At 39.5% G+C, this 16,078-nt stretch overlaps 4 protein-coding genes across 5 annotated transcripts; 1 reads left to right on the plus strand and 3 right to left on the minus strand.

Moving 5' to 3' along the window:
• Window positions 1-765: 765 nt before the first annotated feature.
• Window positions 766-6,771, minus strand: LOC106384968 (zinc finger CCCH domain-containing protein 13). Of its 2 annotated transcripts, none has more exons than XM_048751870.1 (13): window positions 6,581-6,771; window positions 4,904-6,464; window positions 4,493-4,500; window positions 3,939-4,114; window positions 3,715-3,775; window positions 3,534-3,632; window positions 3,300-3,394; window positions 3,048-3,161; window positions 2,798-2,865; window positions 2,599-2,709; window positions 2,278-2,524; window positions 1,578-2,184; window positions 766-1,409 (listed from the first exon to the last, which is right to left on the minus strand). In XM_048751870.1, exons 2-12 carry the CDS (start codon window positions 6,427-6,429, stop codon window positions 2,074-2,076), a joined length of 2,616 nt encoding a protein of 871 aa, XP_048607827.1. In that variant the 5' UTR covers window positions 6,430-6,464; window positions 6,581-6,771; the 3' UTR covers window positions 766-1,409; window positions 1,578-2,073. The 2 variants fall into 2 exon arrangements, with proteins under 2 accessions (XP_048607827.1, XP_048607826.1); XM_048751869.1 differs by having other exon boundaries at window positions 4,904-6,470; window positions 6,581-6,753.
• A 2,281-nt stretch (window positions 6,772-9,052) lies between these two features.
• LOC106384965 (putative pentatricopeptide repeat-containing protein At5g08490) lies at window positions 9,053-13,184 on the minus strand. The gene is made up of 2 exons (XM_048751871.1): window positions 9,522-13,184; window positions 9,053-9,100 (listed from the first exon to the last, which is right to left on the minus strand). Exon 1 carries the CDS (start codon window positions 12,747-12,749, stop codon window positions 10,197-10,199), a length of 2,553 nt encoding a protein of 850 aa, XP_048607828.1. The 5' UTR covers window positions 12,750-13,184; the 3' UTR covers window positions 9,053-9,100; window positions 9,522-10,196.
• LOC106384964 (VQ motif-containing protein 31) lies at window positions 9,524-10,252 on the plus strand. Its single transcript, XM_013824893.3, has 2 exons — window positions 9,524-9,779; window positions 9,873-10,252. The coding sequence occupies exons 1-2, from the start codon at window positions 9,524-9,526 to the stop codon at window positions 10,046-10,048; spliced, it is 432 nt and encodes a 143-aa protein (XP_013680347.1). The 3' UTR covers window positions 10,049-10,252.
• Window positions 13,185-13,389: 205 nt separating the features above from the next.
• LOC106384961 (transcription factor SRM1-like) lies at window positions 13,390-15,843 on the minus strand. Its single transcript, XM_013824888.3, has 3 exons — window positions 15,566-15,843; window positions 15,016-15,453; window positions 13,390-14,131 (listed from the first exon to the last, which is right to left on the minus strand). The coding sequence occupies exons 2-3, from the start codon at window positions 15,390-15,392 to the stop codon at window positions 13,633-13,635; spliced, it is 876 nt and encodes a 291-aa protein (XP_013680342.1). The 5' UTR covers window positions 15,393-15,453; window positions 15,566-15,843; the 3' UTR covers window positions 13,390-13,632.
• Window positions 15,844-16,078: the final 235 nt, after the last annotated feature.

A 16,078-nucleotide genomic window follows, 5' to 3' on the forward strand; every position in this document is an offset into this window, starting at 1 on the left:
TAGGTTTATATACGGTTATATTTAAATTAAATTACTTTGAACTATCTCATAGTCTTATGAAATTTATGCCTAAAGCATCTTCAATAGTTCATTATATATATATATATTTTTTTAAATAGACTAACTCTTGGATGAACATAAAATAAATAGATTACTATATTTATATTTATAGAGAAAAATAGTAAACTCATTTTTTACTTTATTATATAGTAAAAAATATAATATTATTATAACATATTTACTGTATTTTTATTCAAAACTCTATTTTAAAGTGGAAAATACAGAGGAATTGATAGGATAGTCTAACAATTTTATTTCTACTATGTTTATGCATTGGCACAGAGTTTGGTCTTTTCTTGTTGATGATGATTAATGTGGATTTGGCAGAGCAAGACAAATAAAAAGTTGAAGCAGAAGAAGACGCAAAAGAAAGTTAATCCAAAGTTACTAGGAATTAATCTTAAAACATGTTTAAAACATATCTATTTTAGTTTATGGATCAAAAATTGAAATGAACTTAAGCTTGCTTTCTGGAACATGTTTATGGAAAATTAAACCAATGTTTGTGAGAAGTATATGGTGACATTTCCTGAGACCTCACCTAAGTTCTATGCAATGGCTTCAAGGTAGATGAGTGTTTGTGTCACCAGTCTTTCAGATGCCTGTGTATCCACCAGCTCTTAATCAAGATGAATCTCATGGACTAAATAACAGTGTTCAGTTTTGTAAGCCTCTCAGCAATAATACAGTTATGGACGATGCAGATGCAGAAACACAAGCGGATACAAATAAAACTTTCAGAAAATACAATTTATACAGCTGGGTATGATGACCCAAGCCCCTCAAATTACTCCGTTTTGAACAAAAGACACATTTAACTAGAGATAGTCTACCAGTGATACATCTTCATATATAAGCAAATGAAGAAGATCAATGTTATCATTTCATCACAAGTACCAAGAACATGCAGTCTAAAAAAAGATCAGCCAAAACTATATAACTACAAAGCTCTACATTTCCCCTGTAGCCACTTCAACCGTTTCTCATACTTCAAAGAGATGAAAATCTCTCGCGAACTCGGGTTCTCAAACAAATCCAAGGCAACAAAGTAGGTTTGCTGATCAACACCTTGCAAGTCATCAAGCGCTCTGATGCATTTGCTGATCGAGAATCTGTCTCCGTTGTTAGCCAAAGCCGCCGCTCTCATTTTGGAAGCTGCTGCGATTTCAAGCATGGCTTCGACTATGGCATCGCCACATGCCTTGCGACTTCTCTTGCGAGTTAGTCCAGAGGCAGCAGAAGAAGGTGTTGCTGCTGCTGCTGCAGGGATACGCTTCCTGTGTCCATCAGTGATGTTTACTTCGTCTCCAGAGCCATAAGAAGGTTCATCATCATCATCTCCAGACATTCTTCAACATGCAAAAACACAAGAAAGTAACTTTTAATCTCAATCAATTATAAAACCTAGCTTAAGCATCTCAATTTGAACAAGAAGCTGGGAGATTGCGAAAATTAGGGATTCTAATAAACTTGGAGATCAACACAAACCTTTTAAAACAAGTTAAGACAAAACTTACATTTGAAGAAACGAAGACTGTACGAGGATGACCGAAGAAGCTTTGCTTGTTCGGTCGGAAGAATTAGAGAGCGAGAAGAAGAAGAATGATTTGGTCGTCCCTCAGTTTTGTTTTCTTTTCATTACTCTTCCAACTATATTTATGTTTTTGACGTCAAATTTTATGGAAAATCAAATAAACCTGATTTTTTCTTTTCTAAAAAGCTTTTTAATTTGTCGACTTGAGATGATTAATTAAGCTAATTACAATAAGAATCCACCACAAATAAGACTGAGAAGCAAAATCCAAATGGATTGGTTATCTTTATTACAAAATTAACAACTAAATCTTTTGACTTAAAAAGTTTACAAAAAAAAAAACAGCAACAAGAACACAATACAACTCACCCTATTATCTCTTAACGTCTTAACAATAGATAAGATCAAACAAAGACAGAGACACATTAAAGGTAGTTTTTGTAATTAAAATTAAAAAGGAAACCATGTAAGCTTTAATTTTAATTGGGAGCCAAGAAGTGAACGCGAGCAAGTGTGTACTCTTTTCCAGCAATCCAAACACCAGTTTGTGACCACTGTACATCTTCCCAATCAAGATTCTCCTCCAACACCTGTTGTCAATTCCAAAACCCATCATCAACTGTTTTTATAATAAAAGAAATTTAGTGAAACAAGAGTCAGAATCGAAATAAAAAATGTTTGACCTCGACATGATCTGGTGGGAGTGGAAACCCGATGGACCGCATAAGCTTCTGCGGGAGAGGCTTCTTACATCGAGACCAACGGAAAACATCTATTATACTGTTGTCTGATTCTGTTTTGTCACCGTTTGAAGGAAGGTGGTTCTGTGACTTGTTGTTATCGATCTCCATAGCTTCTAGTGATGAGTGTTGTTGCTGTGAGGCTTGGAATGCTTTCATAGTCTTCTCTCCAGCGAAACAGAGCTCGTACCTATTTGCAGACAAAGGTTATATTAAGCATCTAATAGCTCATTAACAAGATGAGTTTATATGATTTTAAAATACCTGCATGAATGTGTTTCTAGGTACAGAACTTCTCCTTTCTTCAAGCGAGCAGAGGTGAACAGAGGCTTCTTGAGACCTTTATCGGCGACAATGCTTATGCTATATTTGATCCTGCAAAGAAAAGAGAGTAAATCCATGAGTGAGTAAAGCTGATAGTGCGTCTGATTCCTTTTAGGTGATAAAGATCCTAGGAGTTTACCAAGGTTCATTGCAAAGGTTGTATTGTATTGTTACTTCTCGAACAAACCTTTGTTGCCGCAGAGCATTCTACAAAACGATAAACAGGTCATTAGTGCTTGAAAGATGTGAAATATGAGCAAACTATGCGAGCAGATAAGCCATATGTTATAATCCAACAGTGTTGGAGGATTGCACCAAATGCTTGCAGTCAACAATACTGCAACTGGCTGATCAAATTTTAAGAGATTTTGAAACTGGAAGTAACGTACCGAAGCTGCTGCTCTGGTGGTCATAGATCTTTCAACAGCCATTGGTGCAAGTGTTGGCTCAACGGTTGAGGAGTGGGTAAGAGAGGGTTCAAGTTCAATAGTACCGCCTCCTTTCTGGAATCATAACATCAGAAACTCCATAAGTAATCCAACACTTTTTCACTTTCTAAACAGGATATTATGCACATACTCATAAAAAGATTTGTCAGGAAAAAAAAAGGAGAGAACAAAAATGAACAGATGTCAAATTACCTTCAGTATATAGCACCGCTCAACTCTGTAACTGCATCCGATTCCAGCTCCCCATGCTCGAGAGCGGACATTGTTCCTCAGCTTGGAAGTGTAGTCTAACAATTAAAAAGTTTGTTAAAATTACTCTCTTGATATGAAACAGAGATGAACTCAATATAGTATATCGTTTTGCTCATAAACATGGATAAGGTCAATAAGAAGGGAATAAAAGTAGATAGAGGAAAGATAGCTAACATTCTTGTGACGGCAAGACTCGGATGGTTGCACGCAACTCTTGCATTGTAGGCGGAGGAGGGGAAGCAGTGGGCCGACAGTAACCGGTATGCATGAGAACTAGACGACAAGTAGACCAGAATCAGTGTGATGTCAGGACCGAACCAAGGAATCAATTGCAAAGATTCTTGAAGACACGTACCAGCAACAAGGTCGGAATCATCTGTGTATATATCTGTTCCCCATAGCTGGCCACCTCTTACCTGCACAAACAAGCCAAAGGTCTCAGAAGGTAACAAACATGGGATGCTTTAGAGATACAGATTGGAACTATAGCTATATGAGAAACTACACCATGTCAGTCATCTTAAGGATAAAAAATAAAAAAGATTACGAGAGAATTTTGGATGAATCTTTAATTCTTACTTGGCGATTAGTAGCAGTAACATGCTCAGCTGGGATCCGAACTTCAAGAGTGGGACCATTACTTGCGAAATCACCACTTTTATCAGGGTGTGATGATTCATATTCCTTCCACAACTTAATCAGTTCTTGCATACATTCCCCAACTTTGTAAACAACAACCGGCACCTCTGGTTTGCCTGGATCATCAGTATAACATAGTTCAACAAGCTGACGCTCTAACCAAATTATGTTTCCCATAACAGTACAAAGAGTTTAAAGTAGTAAGATAAAAGTAGCAGACACTTGATATATGTTTATTAGACCTAGACCTTAGACCAATCACGAAAAATGCAGAGGTATAAGCAACTTCAAGGAACCCAAATCTGAAATAGTATCGAGGATGAACCGACTTTTTGAATTCTATATTTTACATTTTAGTGTGAGAGTAACGAACTGCAACCTAAAGACCATTATCAATGCACATGTAAAATCAAATGCCAGTTTAACCGATTTCTTTTTGTTCTCCAAGCAGTGCAAAAGGATCCTTTCTCGAAGATATTGTAACGAATGATTACCTTGTACCCTGCAAAAGAAACACAATCAAACATAAATGATTAGATTAAATGCCAGATTAGTGACTGAAAAAAAGTTGAGGACTTAGCCAATAACTAACTTACATGATAAAAAAAATAAATGCAGGCCAAAATATTCTTAACACAGTGAAAGATAGGCGGTAGAGAAGAATATCCAGAGAGAAAAAAAAAATCAAATTTAGGTTTCAAGAGATAAGTGACACTACAAAGTACAACTATGGATGCAAAGTTTTCTTTTAAGTCAAAAAAACAATAATGGTAATAAGATATCTATCACCGGCACATTTGACTAAATAGGTTCAATTTCAAACTTCAACAAATCTTGGCATGTCTCTCTAAATGCTAAGAAATTTTAGAGGATTTAGCTAAGAAATGAGAGGCAGAGAGACGCACCCTTCGTTGTCCTGACTCCGTGAACGGACACGGTCGCGGTTTGTGGTCTGTGGGCTGCCTCTCGGTCTCAGCATTCTCTTCCGTTGCTGAACTCCACAGTTGAAGGCATCCTTATCCCTCTCTGCAGCTCCTTCACCCTCCAAACACCCATCTTCAGGTTCCTTTTCACCGACTCTGCTGCGCTTTTCAGCTCTTTCGGCTTCAGAGTCGCCTTCCCTCTCTCTCCTTTTGTCCTTTGATTCTCTTTCATCTCCCTCCGGTTCGTTCAGCTTCTTCTGCTCAGGTGCCACGTGTTCCTGTTCTGCAGGCTTGGAAGATGCTTCTCCCAACTCTTTCTCGTTCTGCGAGACCTCTTTCTCAGCACCACCAGTCCGCGGCTCTCTTTTCACATGATCTTTCTCCTTCTCCTTCTCCTTATTCCTTTCTCGATCGTTCTGCTCCATCCTCTCCCGTTCCCACTTCTCTGTCTCTCTTCCAATCTCTCTTGGTTCGCTCGTTACACTACCAAAAGGCACAGACCCTCTGCGGTCGTTTCTATCCTTGTCCCTGTCCCCCCACTCTCTATGCTTCAAATCTTTTCTCTTCTTGTCTTTGTCCTTGAACCTATCTTCTCCTTTTGCATCAACCTTGTTTTCTCCAAGCCCTTCTAAATGCGCTCCCTCCACAGGAGCCGATAAATCTTTAACCCCAACCTCCGTTGACCCTTGAGGGTTATTACCACGGGATACAACCCACGGCTCCACATTTGCGGTTGAGCCCTCAGCTCTCTTCCCTCTATGGTAATCCTTCTGCTCCTTCCAAGGCAAGTGAGCATGCCCCTCCTTCTCCATCTTAACCTCACCCTTCTGGTCATTGTAATTCTGATTCTCCCTTATATGACCTTTCCCACTAAAATCATCCCCAAGACGCTCAGGCTTAGCGTCCCTATCACTCTTGGGACCTTGAACCTCCCTCTTCGCCTCACCATATATCCCTCTTCCATCACTCCTGGAATAGCTTCCGGGATTACTCTCAAACTTGGCATCTCTCTCTCCCTTGGGACCATGAACCTCCCTCTTACCCTCACCATGTACCTCTCTCCCATCACTCCTGCTGTCTCTGCTCTCAACCTTAGCACCATCTCTCGACTCCAACGTCACGGAGGGGTGAGTCAAATGAGGATCGCTTGAAGAACCCGTCACCGGCAGGGAGGGAGAGCGATAGACGCCGTGAAGAGGAGAGCGTCTCTCTCCTCCTCCATCTCTAGGCTCACTTCTCGGACCCTTGACGGTTCTTGATTCCACCTCGTAACCAGGAGAAGGAGCAGAAGCAAGTGGTGGTTGTTGGTGAGAATGGGGATGAGGAATGGAGTGAAGGTGAGGCTGTTGTTGTTGATGGTGGTGGTGAGCCTGAGGAGGAGGTGGTGGAGTAACGGGAAGGGGATGAGTTGATTTGTTAGGGTAAGAAGATCCTGAATCCTCGTGAGGGTACTTGGCTGCTGATGAAGAAGCGCCCTCTTCGTGAGATCTCTTCGGAACACCACTCATCACTCTCTAGATTCCACAAACCAAATTCAAATTCACTGCTCCTACACACAAAATCGAACCTTAATTTACCAAATCTTGAATTGGCATCACCAGAACAAACCAATGGAGCCCTAAAATGAAACAGAGCTTGAGAAAAGGAGAGACTTTTTACCGATTGAAAGTGAAGCAGAGCACGGATGAGCAGACCCTTGTGTCCGAAAGTGAAAATGGCAGACTAATTTGGGGGCTTCTCTTCCTTTCTCTCCTTCGTTGCCTGCTTGTTTGCTGGTTGATTTTTAGACAAATGAGTTTAATCTTTGGTTCTCGTCTCTCACGAGACCGTGCGTTTAACCCCGCAATTTTAGGTTTTGTTTATTGCGTTTTTACCCTTGTACTTTATTCAATCTCTCTTAATTTTCAGAAACTTTAAATTTCTAGAGTTTCTGTATATTGCGTACTAGCCCTCTTTTTTTTTTTTTTTATCAAACTCTCGTAATTTTCAAAGACTTTAAATTTCTATACAACTTAAATTTTTCAGATCAGATTTTTGATCAAATTAACTTTTCTTCTGATTAGATTTCCAAACAAATCAAATTCTCTCTCTAATAATCAGATTTTTTTAAAAAAAATTTATTAGAAAAGCAAGACTGAAATCATCTCTTATAAATCACGTAAGGATAGTCTACTCAAAAGTGACATTTAAGAAGATAAGTAATTAGAGTTTGAGGCAAACCCAACAACACTTAGCATGTGTAGATACGCGGATATAATATCATATTTTAAATCTTGTTTTATTTCTTAAAAAGAGGATTCATCCGTGTAATACACTTTTGTTTTTATAAACTAGATAGAAGAGAAGTTTGGTTAAACGTTTGTTTCACGGAACTAAAATCGGAATAAGATAAGTTTGTGAAAGCTTCTTAAATCTTACTTCCAATACGCTTCCAAAAATACATCTTTAAAAATATGTTGGATATAATAACTCGATGTAGATTCGTTTGCTGAGAATGTCAATTTAGCTCTACGGAGAAATTGTTTTGAGGGTGAGGTGGAGTACTCTGCTTATGGTAGTTCGGATTCGTTCGACTATAGTCGATACATGAATCTCGATTACGTTACCGCATGCAAAGTTGTTGATAAACCTACGAGGTTATATATGATGTTACATCATATGGTTTCCTGGGCGCTCACGCGTATACAGTATGGAGGACAAAAAAATTTGTTGGTGATTGCAAAAGGGATCCCAGGAGGGGAAGATGATAACATGGTCACTTTTCTTGACTCAATGATTGACAGAGATATTCATGTTTTCACAGTAGTGCCTGATGGGTGCACACCTGAAAACTTTGATTATCCTGAACCTATTTTAGCTTGGGAATGGTCAGCCATATGTTCTGGAGGGCTCTCCATCGACCTTTCTTCTGCCTATCCCACTGATGATGATGATGATGATGATGATGATGATTGCAACTCTGATGGAAGCATCTCATCAGAAACTGATCTGGATTGTGAGGTGGGAAGCAGCTCACAACTTGCAAGTGAAACTGATGATGCTGGTTCCCGTCAAAAAGAAGTAGCCGATGCTGCTGCTGACTCTCAGAACTAGCTATTAGCTTTTTCTGAAGATAATGTACTTTTGTCTCTATCAAATTGGGTTTCGTTTTGTGTATTGATATGCTGTCTTAAAACTCTCTCTGCTTTTGTGTGTACACCTTTTTAAACAATATGGTTTGCATCCAGAACCTCCTTTTAAAACAATTAGGAGGTTTGATATAAAGATAGATAGGGAGCAATAAAGTTTGGTCTATTTACATTATAATTTCTGAAAGATCCAAACGACTATAAACAAAGCTTCAGTGAAAACAGTATACGATTAGATACTGAGTTAGACCAGAACTAAACCGGTATTGTTAGTTGGTTGTCCAGATGTGCAAGTATTCGTAATTTTATGTTTAATGTTCATGTTATGATGATTGTAATCAGGTGAAATACTGAATCTGTTCAAAGTTTAGGTCGTGAACAGAATCAGCTGAGAAACTGTTATGAGTTCAGTTAAATATCTCATCACATTCAACAGAGACAGCTCATGTAAGAAGGAAGAAAAATCAAAAACCGTTTGTTTGGTACTTTGGTTTAGGGAGAGGTTGCTGTGACGTCTTTCTCTCTCTATTCTCCTTAACAGAAACGGCATGCATTTCCTTCCTTCTTTAACTTCCTTTCACCATTCCTTACACGACAACATGAAATAACCCATCACAGATTGTCATTCTCTCTGATGTTTGACCAAACAAATTTCTATTAACAAAAGAAAAAGAAAGTGACAAAAACTTAAACCAAAAAAAAAAAAAACGGTTAACAATAAAGGGATAAAATAGTCTTTTTCGAGTTCCTCCATATTCTTCTCCTGCTTTTCCTCCTTTCTCTTTTCTGGTATATGAACAAGTTCTGAGCTGTGACCATTAGACCAACAACAACAGTCTTTATACCTTCTTTTTAGTTCTCTCTCCCTCTCTCTCTTCCTCTTGTTGTCTTCTTCTGCTTTTAAGTTTCTTGTTTGTTGGGTTCAGAAACTAGGATTCACATTCACCTGCTGCCTCTGGCTAGCTCTTTCAGGTATGTCTCTGGTCTTTTCCTCTTTTTTTTGATCAAAAGTCTCTGCTCTTTTCTTTATCATCATTTCTTGTGATTCCTTCTGAGAACAGAGCACAAAAAATATGATGCATTAGCTTTGGTTATCTATCAAATCGTAAATCGTATATAGAACTATACTATAAACAGCTCTCATCATATGTTTTTCATTCTTACAAGAAGTAATGGAAACAAACTTTGATATAGACTTTTGAGTATACAACAAGTCAAAGCAATTTCAGGAAAAAGCAAAATTTTCTCTAAGAAAAATCTAGTGGTCTTTTTTTAATTGACAAGGTTTGAGTACACGACTGCCTTCTATCACTCTCATTTCTCTAGATGGGACCTATTTTGCAAATTTAGTCCAATATTTTTTCGTTTTCTGATCAACTGCATGAATGGTACCATTGTGTCACAGGTCAGAGGCCCAAAAAAACAAACACAGGTGTATATCAAAGCGTGTTCTGTCAGAGAAAAAAACTTACAAATGAATAACCAAGGAAGTCAGAACGTTGCAACTTGCAAGCCCGTCACTACATTTGTCCACACTGACACCGACACTTTCAGAGAAGTCGTGCAGCGCTTGACAGGTCCATCAGAGAGCAATGCTGCAGCAATACCAGAAGCAACAGTGATAAAAACCGCCATTCAAAGGAAACCCACTTCTAAGCTCCATGAGAGAAGGCAATGCATGAGGCCAAAGCTTGAAATTGTCAAACCTCCTCTAAGCTTTAAACCCACTGGTAAGACCCCATCATCTAAATCTGGTATTACCAACCTTTTAACAAGTCCACTAAGCACCTCTTCTTCATTGGTCTCTAACTTGTCCTTGATAGAAGGAGATAAAGCAGATCCAGATAGTTGTACAACAAACAACGAAGAAGAGGAGAGAGCCATTAAAGAAAGACGCTTTTACTTGCATCCATCGCCAAGATCTAAACCAGGGTATACAGAGCCAGCGTTGCTTACTTTGTTTCCTTTAACATCTCCCAATTCAAGTGGCAGACCATAAAGCGTGTTCTCTGCCAACTATCCCAAAGCTCATGTACATGTAGCGTTTCAGAACTGTATCATTGAAAGAGAAAGACTCTTCACTTGCATTATCTTAATCAAGATTTGTCTCTGTAACATTTCTGCAATGCTTTTTCTTTCTTCATCGGTTAAAACGCCACAGGCTCTTTCATCTGAACAAATAAAGCATTTAGTACGTCGAACATACTGTTTCTTCGAGGGTGAGAAGAATCTCCGGACATAAAGACATTCATTTTCCCATCCACATCCAGCCAGCTACACCCTGCTGGCTTTTTCATTTCCTTTTTCTTCATTAGCTTTCTCAACTCCTTCACGCCTTCCCACTTACCATCTGCTGCATACATGTTCGAGATCAGAACGTAGTTCCCAATGTCTTCAGATTCAGCTTGCAAAAGATGATTCGCAGCTAACCGCCCCAGATCCATCCTATTATACGTTATACACGCCCTTAACAGTGTTCCCCAAATATTTTCATTAGGTTCAACTGGCATCTCTGTGACGAACGAATATGCATCATCAAGTCGACCCCCTCGAGCAAGTAGATCAACAACAGAAGCATACTGTTCCATTGTAGGTTTCAACCCATAAACCGTCCTTATTGAGTCAAATATTTGCAATCCATCCTGTATTAATCCAGCATGGCAGCATGCAGTCAACAGAGTAGTTATGAAAACGTGATCCGGCTTAATGCCCAAGTCCATCATACGAGAGTAGATCAGAAGTGCTTCCTTACCCATACCATGTACAGCATACCCAACAATCATAGAAGTGAACATAACCAGATCTTTATGAGCTTCTAACTGGAAAACAGAGTACGAATTCTTCAAGCTGCCACATTTTGCATATACATCTAATAGAGTCCCCTTCAGGCGGATATCACCAAGTCCGCCTCTAATAATATATCCATGGCATTGTCTTACTAGATGCAGAGATGCTATCTGCGCACAAACAGGAAGGAGATTCATGATAGTCACAGTGTTAGGCCTCATCCCTCGAGCTTGTATCTCACGGAAAACATCAATGGCTTCACTAGGACAGCAACTTTCAGCGTAGATACGAACCATCAAACTCCAAGTGGTGAGATCAGTAGTAGACATCTCCCTGAACAGAAGCTGAGCATCATCCTGACTTCCACTGTTAACGTATCCTGATAACATTGAGTTATATGTAACCAAGGTTCTCTTCTTTGATAAGCCCTGAAAAATCCTTTGAGCGTATTCTACGTTACCACATTTGGCATATGCATCAAGCAACGCGTTGCTCAGCATGGGTTCGTCTTCATCGTTTAAAAGACCCGCTTTAACTGAGTACCCATGAACTTCTTTTACTTTACCAACTCCCAGTACATTTGTGCAGAATTTGACTATGCTTAAAATAGTAACAGAGTCAGGAATGATTGCTTCATCAAATAAGTGGTGCAAGAGGTTCATAAACTGAGAATGTCTTGGACTGTCTGCATAGGCATCAAGTATAGCATTCCAAGATATAATGTCCTTTTTAGATATCAGTGAAAAGACCCAATATGCTGCACATGTGTCACCAAATCTCGCATAGAAACTAATGAGAGCATTCCCAACTGATGTATCCCCCAAGAGGTAAGCACGTCGCAAAACATAACTATGGATCTCTTTGCCAATGGTCAAGTTAGTTAACTGCGCACAGACAGGTAGGATGCTGACGATGGTTACCGAATCAGGAGAAACGTCCCCCTTATGCACCAACTTTCGAAATAACTGCAAAGCTTTAGACCACTCACAGTTTGATGCATAACCAGCTATGACAACGTTCCATGACACCAGATCTCTGGAACCCATCGTCGTAAACAATGAGGCTGCTTCTCCTATCCTTCTAACTCTCAAATAAAAACTCACAAGAGAATTGCACACGTTAACGTGACTCTGCAACCAAGACCTCTGCACAACATAACCATGAATCTGCCTACCACTTCCATACGCAATGCTCTTATCCATAGAAGCACAAACCGGCAAAATATTCGCAATCGTTGCATAATTCGGCTCTACAGGCTCCTTAAGCATCGTAGAAAACAATCTAAGCGCATTAACCTTCATATTGTTCTCAGAGAACCCAGCAATAAACGCATTCCACGAGACAACGTCTTTGTCAGCTATACTATCAAACGCAGCATAGGCATCAGGGAGAACAAAACCGGATTTAGCATACATGGAAACGAGAGCGTTGCCCACAAGCGTATCTTTCTCCAAACCAATCTTGATAATATAAGAATGCAAAACCTTCCCATTGTATGCAGCCTTCCCAAGGCGAACACACACAGGAAGAACAATCGCAAAGGTAACAGAGCTAGGCCTAGGCTCATCTTCAAAGAGCATTCCTTTGAAGAACCTCATCGTCTCATGAGCACAAGAATGAGAAAGTCCAGTGAGAACAATGTTCCAAACAACGGGATCAACACTGTTCATTTGCCTGAACATCTTCTGGCAATCATCCATTCTCCTGCATTTCGCATACATGTTGAGAACCGACTTGGAAACCTCGTTGCACCCCAAATGACCAAGCTTTGCCACGCAGCCGTGCAGAGCTCTCCCTGACCTGAGCTCAGAAACTGAAGCGCAGGCTTTGACAACATCAGATAGAACTCTGTGATCAACTCCAAAACCAGATAGAAACCGGAAACTCTGAATAAATTGTCTTAAAACTTCCATCTTTCCCCAAAATATTTTATCAAGTGATATAAATTGGATCAGACATTTTCACAAACACCTGATGGGCAATAACGATTTGCTTCCAATCTTCTAACAACTGAGATATAAGCGTTGCTTATACGTGACAGAGACATAGAGAAACTAGGAAAAGGACAACCTTTATCAAGTTCCTTGCGTGTCACTCACACTCAGTCTCCGTCTCTGCATAAGCAAGCGCTGAGTGGAGTAGATTGAATTATGAATGGATTATTATGATTATAATTCGAACTAACGGGATAAGTAAGAATATAATAAATAACTCAGGTCCTTAACTGCAAATATACTAATCTTTTGGATTATTTGTAGAAAAAGGCCATAATAAGCCCATGAGAGTTTGTATGATAAAGGCCCAAAAGTCTAATAATACGACCAAGCTCTTGACTTTTGTATACATACCCAAATGTTGGTGAGCATCTTCTTGTTTCTTCAGCAACAAGCATGTTGTTTCCTTGGTTCTATAGTTTTGTTTAACACTATGATCCATGGTCGATGTCTTGGGGTGCGTTGGGAACCTGTAAGAAGCCTATGATATCATCGGAACAATGCTGATGAAGCCAGATGTTGTCGTATGGGGAACATACAAAGATGTAGGCTTTGCATCTTGTTTCAAATCTTTGGCACATAAGCTTTATTGTGTTCACATACAAAAAAGAAAGTTTCTGAAACTAATCATCTGATGATCTTAATCTATTATTCGAATATCGTAAAACCCCCCAACAAACTAAAGTAATAAAATAAAAAAAAAAACTCACTCAAAAGGAACAAGCTTTGAATATTCACTAAATCCTTTACACATCTTTCTTACACCTAAACCCGTAGAGCACACTACTACAATCTTTCAACGTTACCTATGAGCAGTTGGTGTACGCGGCATGGTGTAAGGCATCTGACCCATGTTCACTGGTGCACCAGGGACAGGAGCAGTATGTACTCCAAAAGCCAAGTGTGGTGGGGGTGGGAGGTTCACTGGCGTGCCAACTGCTGAGACCAACGGTCCAGTTACTGGTTGACCAATGGTGGGTGTTCCATACATAGAAGGTAGCGGAGGTGGTTGAGAGGCGGCTTGCTTGGCTGATTTGTTTCCTCCTCCAGTAACAGCAGTAGAACCGTTGTTGTTGTTCTGACCAGTGATGGGTCCTTGTGGAGTTGAGACATCTGCATCACCAACACTGGTGATGTCGTGAATGCTTGATCGTCTTCTGTCTTTGTTCATTGAGTTTAGACGAATGAAGTACTTCTGAGCGTGGCTTGCGACTTGGGTTGGTGTTCTTGTTACCACAAAGTTGCGAGAAATGCTACGCCAATCTCCTTTCCCATACTTATCCAAACCAAGAAGAAATAACCTACAACACACAAGAGACTAAAGACTATTAGTTCATCAGCATCATTACAAAACCATGAAAGCACAATCTTCATGGCCATTGTATCAAACAAAAGCCTGTTAATGTAACCAGTCTAAATCAAATTAAACTCACAGGAAGACATTTAAACTAAGAAAGATAAACTTCACAGTTTCATCAAGGTGAAAAACTCTAGTTCTACACTTATATACCTTTTTAATATCCCAACACCATTAGCGTTTTCAAGAGAGTAAAATGAAGACTATACATTAAAGTAAGATTTTTCTTGTCCCTCTCTAAAAGGAAAGTGGGGTTTCTCCAATAACAGAGGTGGACAGACTAGACTAACTATCCTTTTCTCAAGGACTCACAGCATCTAGATTCAACAAGTTGTGGAAAAGATTGGTCAAAATGGTCCCGGGAGTTAGATAAGATAAGCATCTCCCCCCATCATCTCTTCTAACATGTTGATGTAATAATATATCAGCTAAGACATGAAGGTAATGAGAATTAAAGTAAACAGCTTTCTCTGTCCCATGCCAAGTTATAATTTCAATTAAACCAAATAATCAGAGCCTTTTAAAACTATTACAAAATCATAAGAAGTTCAGTAAACTTATAGTTCATCCTCTAGAGTTAGTTACCAGGGGTAGATCTCCCCCTAAGACTTCCTGCTAAGGTCTTGCTTCTAAGTACGATATGACTTCCAAAACTCTAACTTCATAAAGGTTCATGAACCTAAAACTGTCACCTAGGGCGACAAGATTAACGTTCTAGAACACAAAGGAGGCACGGAGCAGGGATAGAGCAGCAATAAATGTAAACCATTCGAAAGAATACTAAAGAAATGAGAAGAAACCACAAACATATTAGCAACATAAGATCACCTGTGCTCATCTTCTGTCCACGCAATACCCTTTCGTCGTTCTTGTTCTGACTTCGCTTTACTCCCCTGGTTAGACTCACCCGCATGACTATTCCCTCCTTTCTTACCGCTTCCTCCATCATCACCACCATGACCACTAGATCCCTCAGGAGAACCATAGTCAGGAAGCGGCACACACCCTGACTCAATCCTCCCAACATCTTCGACTAAAACCTCGTAGTGTTCTTTAATCTGCTCAACACTCTTCCCCGGAACATCTGCAGCAATCTTCTCCCACTTCTCCTCGGATTCATCTGTGTAACTCGCAAGAGCTCTCTCGAAGGCTATATCATCTTCCCTACTCCAAACAGAACCATCACTAACTTCCTCAACAGTCATCTTCCCAATCAAAACCCACCAGAAACTCGATAGAATTAAGCTTAAACACCACTGCAAAAATCTGAGATTCCAGCCAAAGTTCGAATTTTTTAGCGTTTAATTCAATTCAAAACCCAAGGGGATACAAGTAGACTAAGGGAGATCGAGAGAGAATCGAAAGAGGGAATCTTTACGTCTACTGAATCGAATTCGGCTAAAAATAAGGGTCAATAAACCCTACAAGAAGATAACTTTGCCGTACTCTACTGAGGAGCTAAGAACAGAGTACCGAGAGAGATTGGGAGTGAAAGGTTGAAACTTTGAGAGAGTTAGAGATTAGGGGTTTATTGGGTTTTCGAGGAATTGCTGCGAGAAGCAAGCTGAAAGAGAGAGGGATGGTGAATGAGAATGACCCAGAAGACAGAGGAGGGAGAGAGAGGTCAAAAGGCCATTGTTAAAAGGGCAAGTTCAAACAAAAATAAAGAAACAGTGTTAATCCAACCCATAAGCATTGATAGCACACACTTTTCACAGCTCAGCTCCTCTGTTTATTTACTTTTTATAAATTTTGATTACCTTATTAAATCTAACTTTGTTTGATTTAAAAAATTTGTTAGGTAATGACAGATAAATATTTGTTACGCATTTATGATAATGGATGCTTTGTTAATTTTGGACATAATGTGAATTAACATTCTAGTTTTTCC

Source organism: Brassica napus, chromosome C3 (genome assembly GCF_020379485.1).
Source record: "Brassica napus cultivar Da-Ae chromosome C3, Da-Ae, whole genome shotgun sequence".
Classification (NCBI taxonomy): Eukaryota; Viridiplantae; Streptophyta; class Magnoliopsida; order Brassicales; family Brassicaceae; genus Brassica; species Brassica napus.

Coding starts and splice junctions, on each gene's coding strand:
- LOC106384968 (XM_048751870.1), bottom strand. CDS start 6,429: ATGAGTGGTGTTCCGAAGAGATCTCACGAAGAGGGCGCTTCTTCATCA. Junction 3,633..3,714: donor TGATTCCGACCTTGTTGCTG/GTACGTGTCTTC, acceptor CTTGTCGTCTAG/TTCTCATGCATACCGGTTAC. Junction 3,162..3,299: donor AGCGGTGCTATATACTGAAG/GTAATTTGACAT, acceptor TTATGATTCCAG/AAAGGAGGCGGTACTATTGA.
- LOC106384961 (XM_013824888.3), bottom strand. CDS start 15,392: ATGACTGTTGAGGAAGTTAGTGATGGTTCTGTTTGGAGTAGGGAAGAT. Junction 14,132..15,015: donor TGGACAGAAGATGAGCACAG/GTGATCTTATGT, acceptor TGTGTGTTGTAG/GTTATTTCTTCTTGGTTTGG.
- LOC106384964 (XM_013824893.3), top strand. CDS start 9,524: ATGAATAACCAAGGAAGTCAGAACGTTGCAACTTGCAAGCCCGTCACT. Junction 9,780..9,872: donor TCTAAGCTTTAAACCCACTG/GTAAGACCCCAT, acceptor TGTCCTTGATAG/AAGGAGATAAAGCAGATCCA.
- LOC106384965 (XM_048751871.1), bottom strand. CDS start 12,749: ATGGAAGTTTTAAGACAATTTATTCAGAGTTTCCGGTTTCTATCTGGT.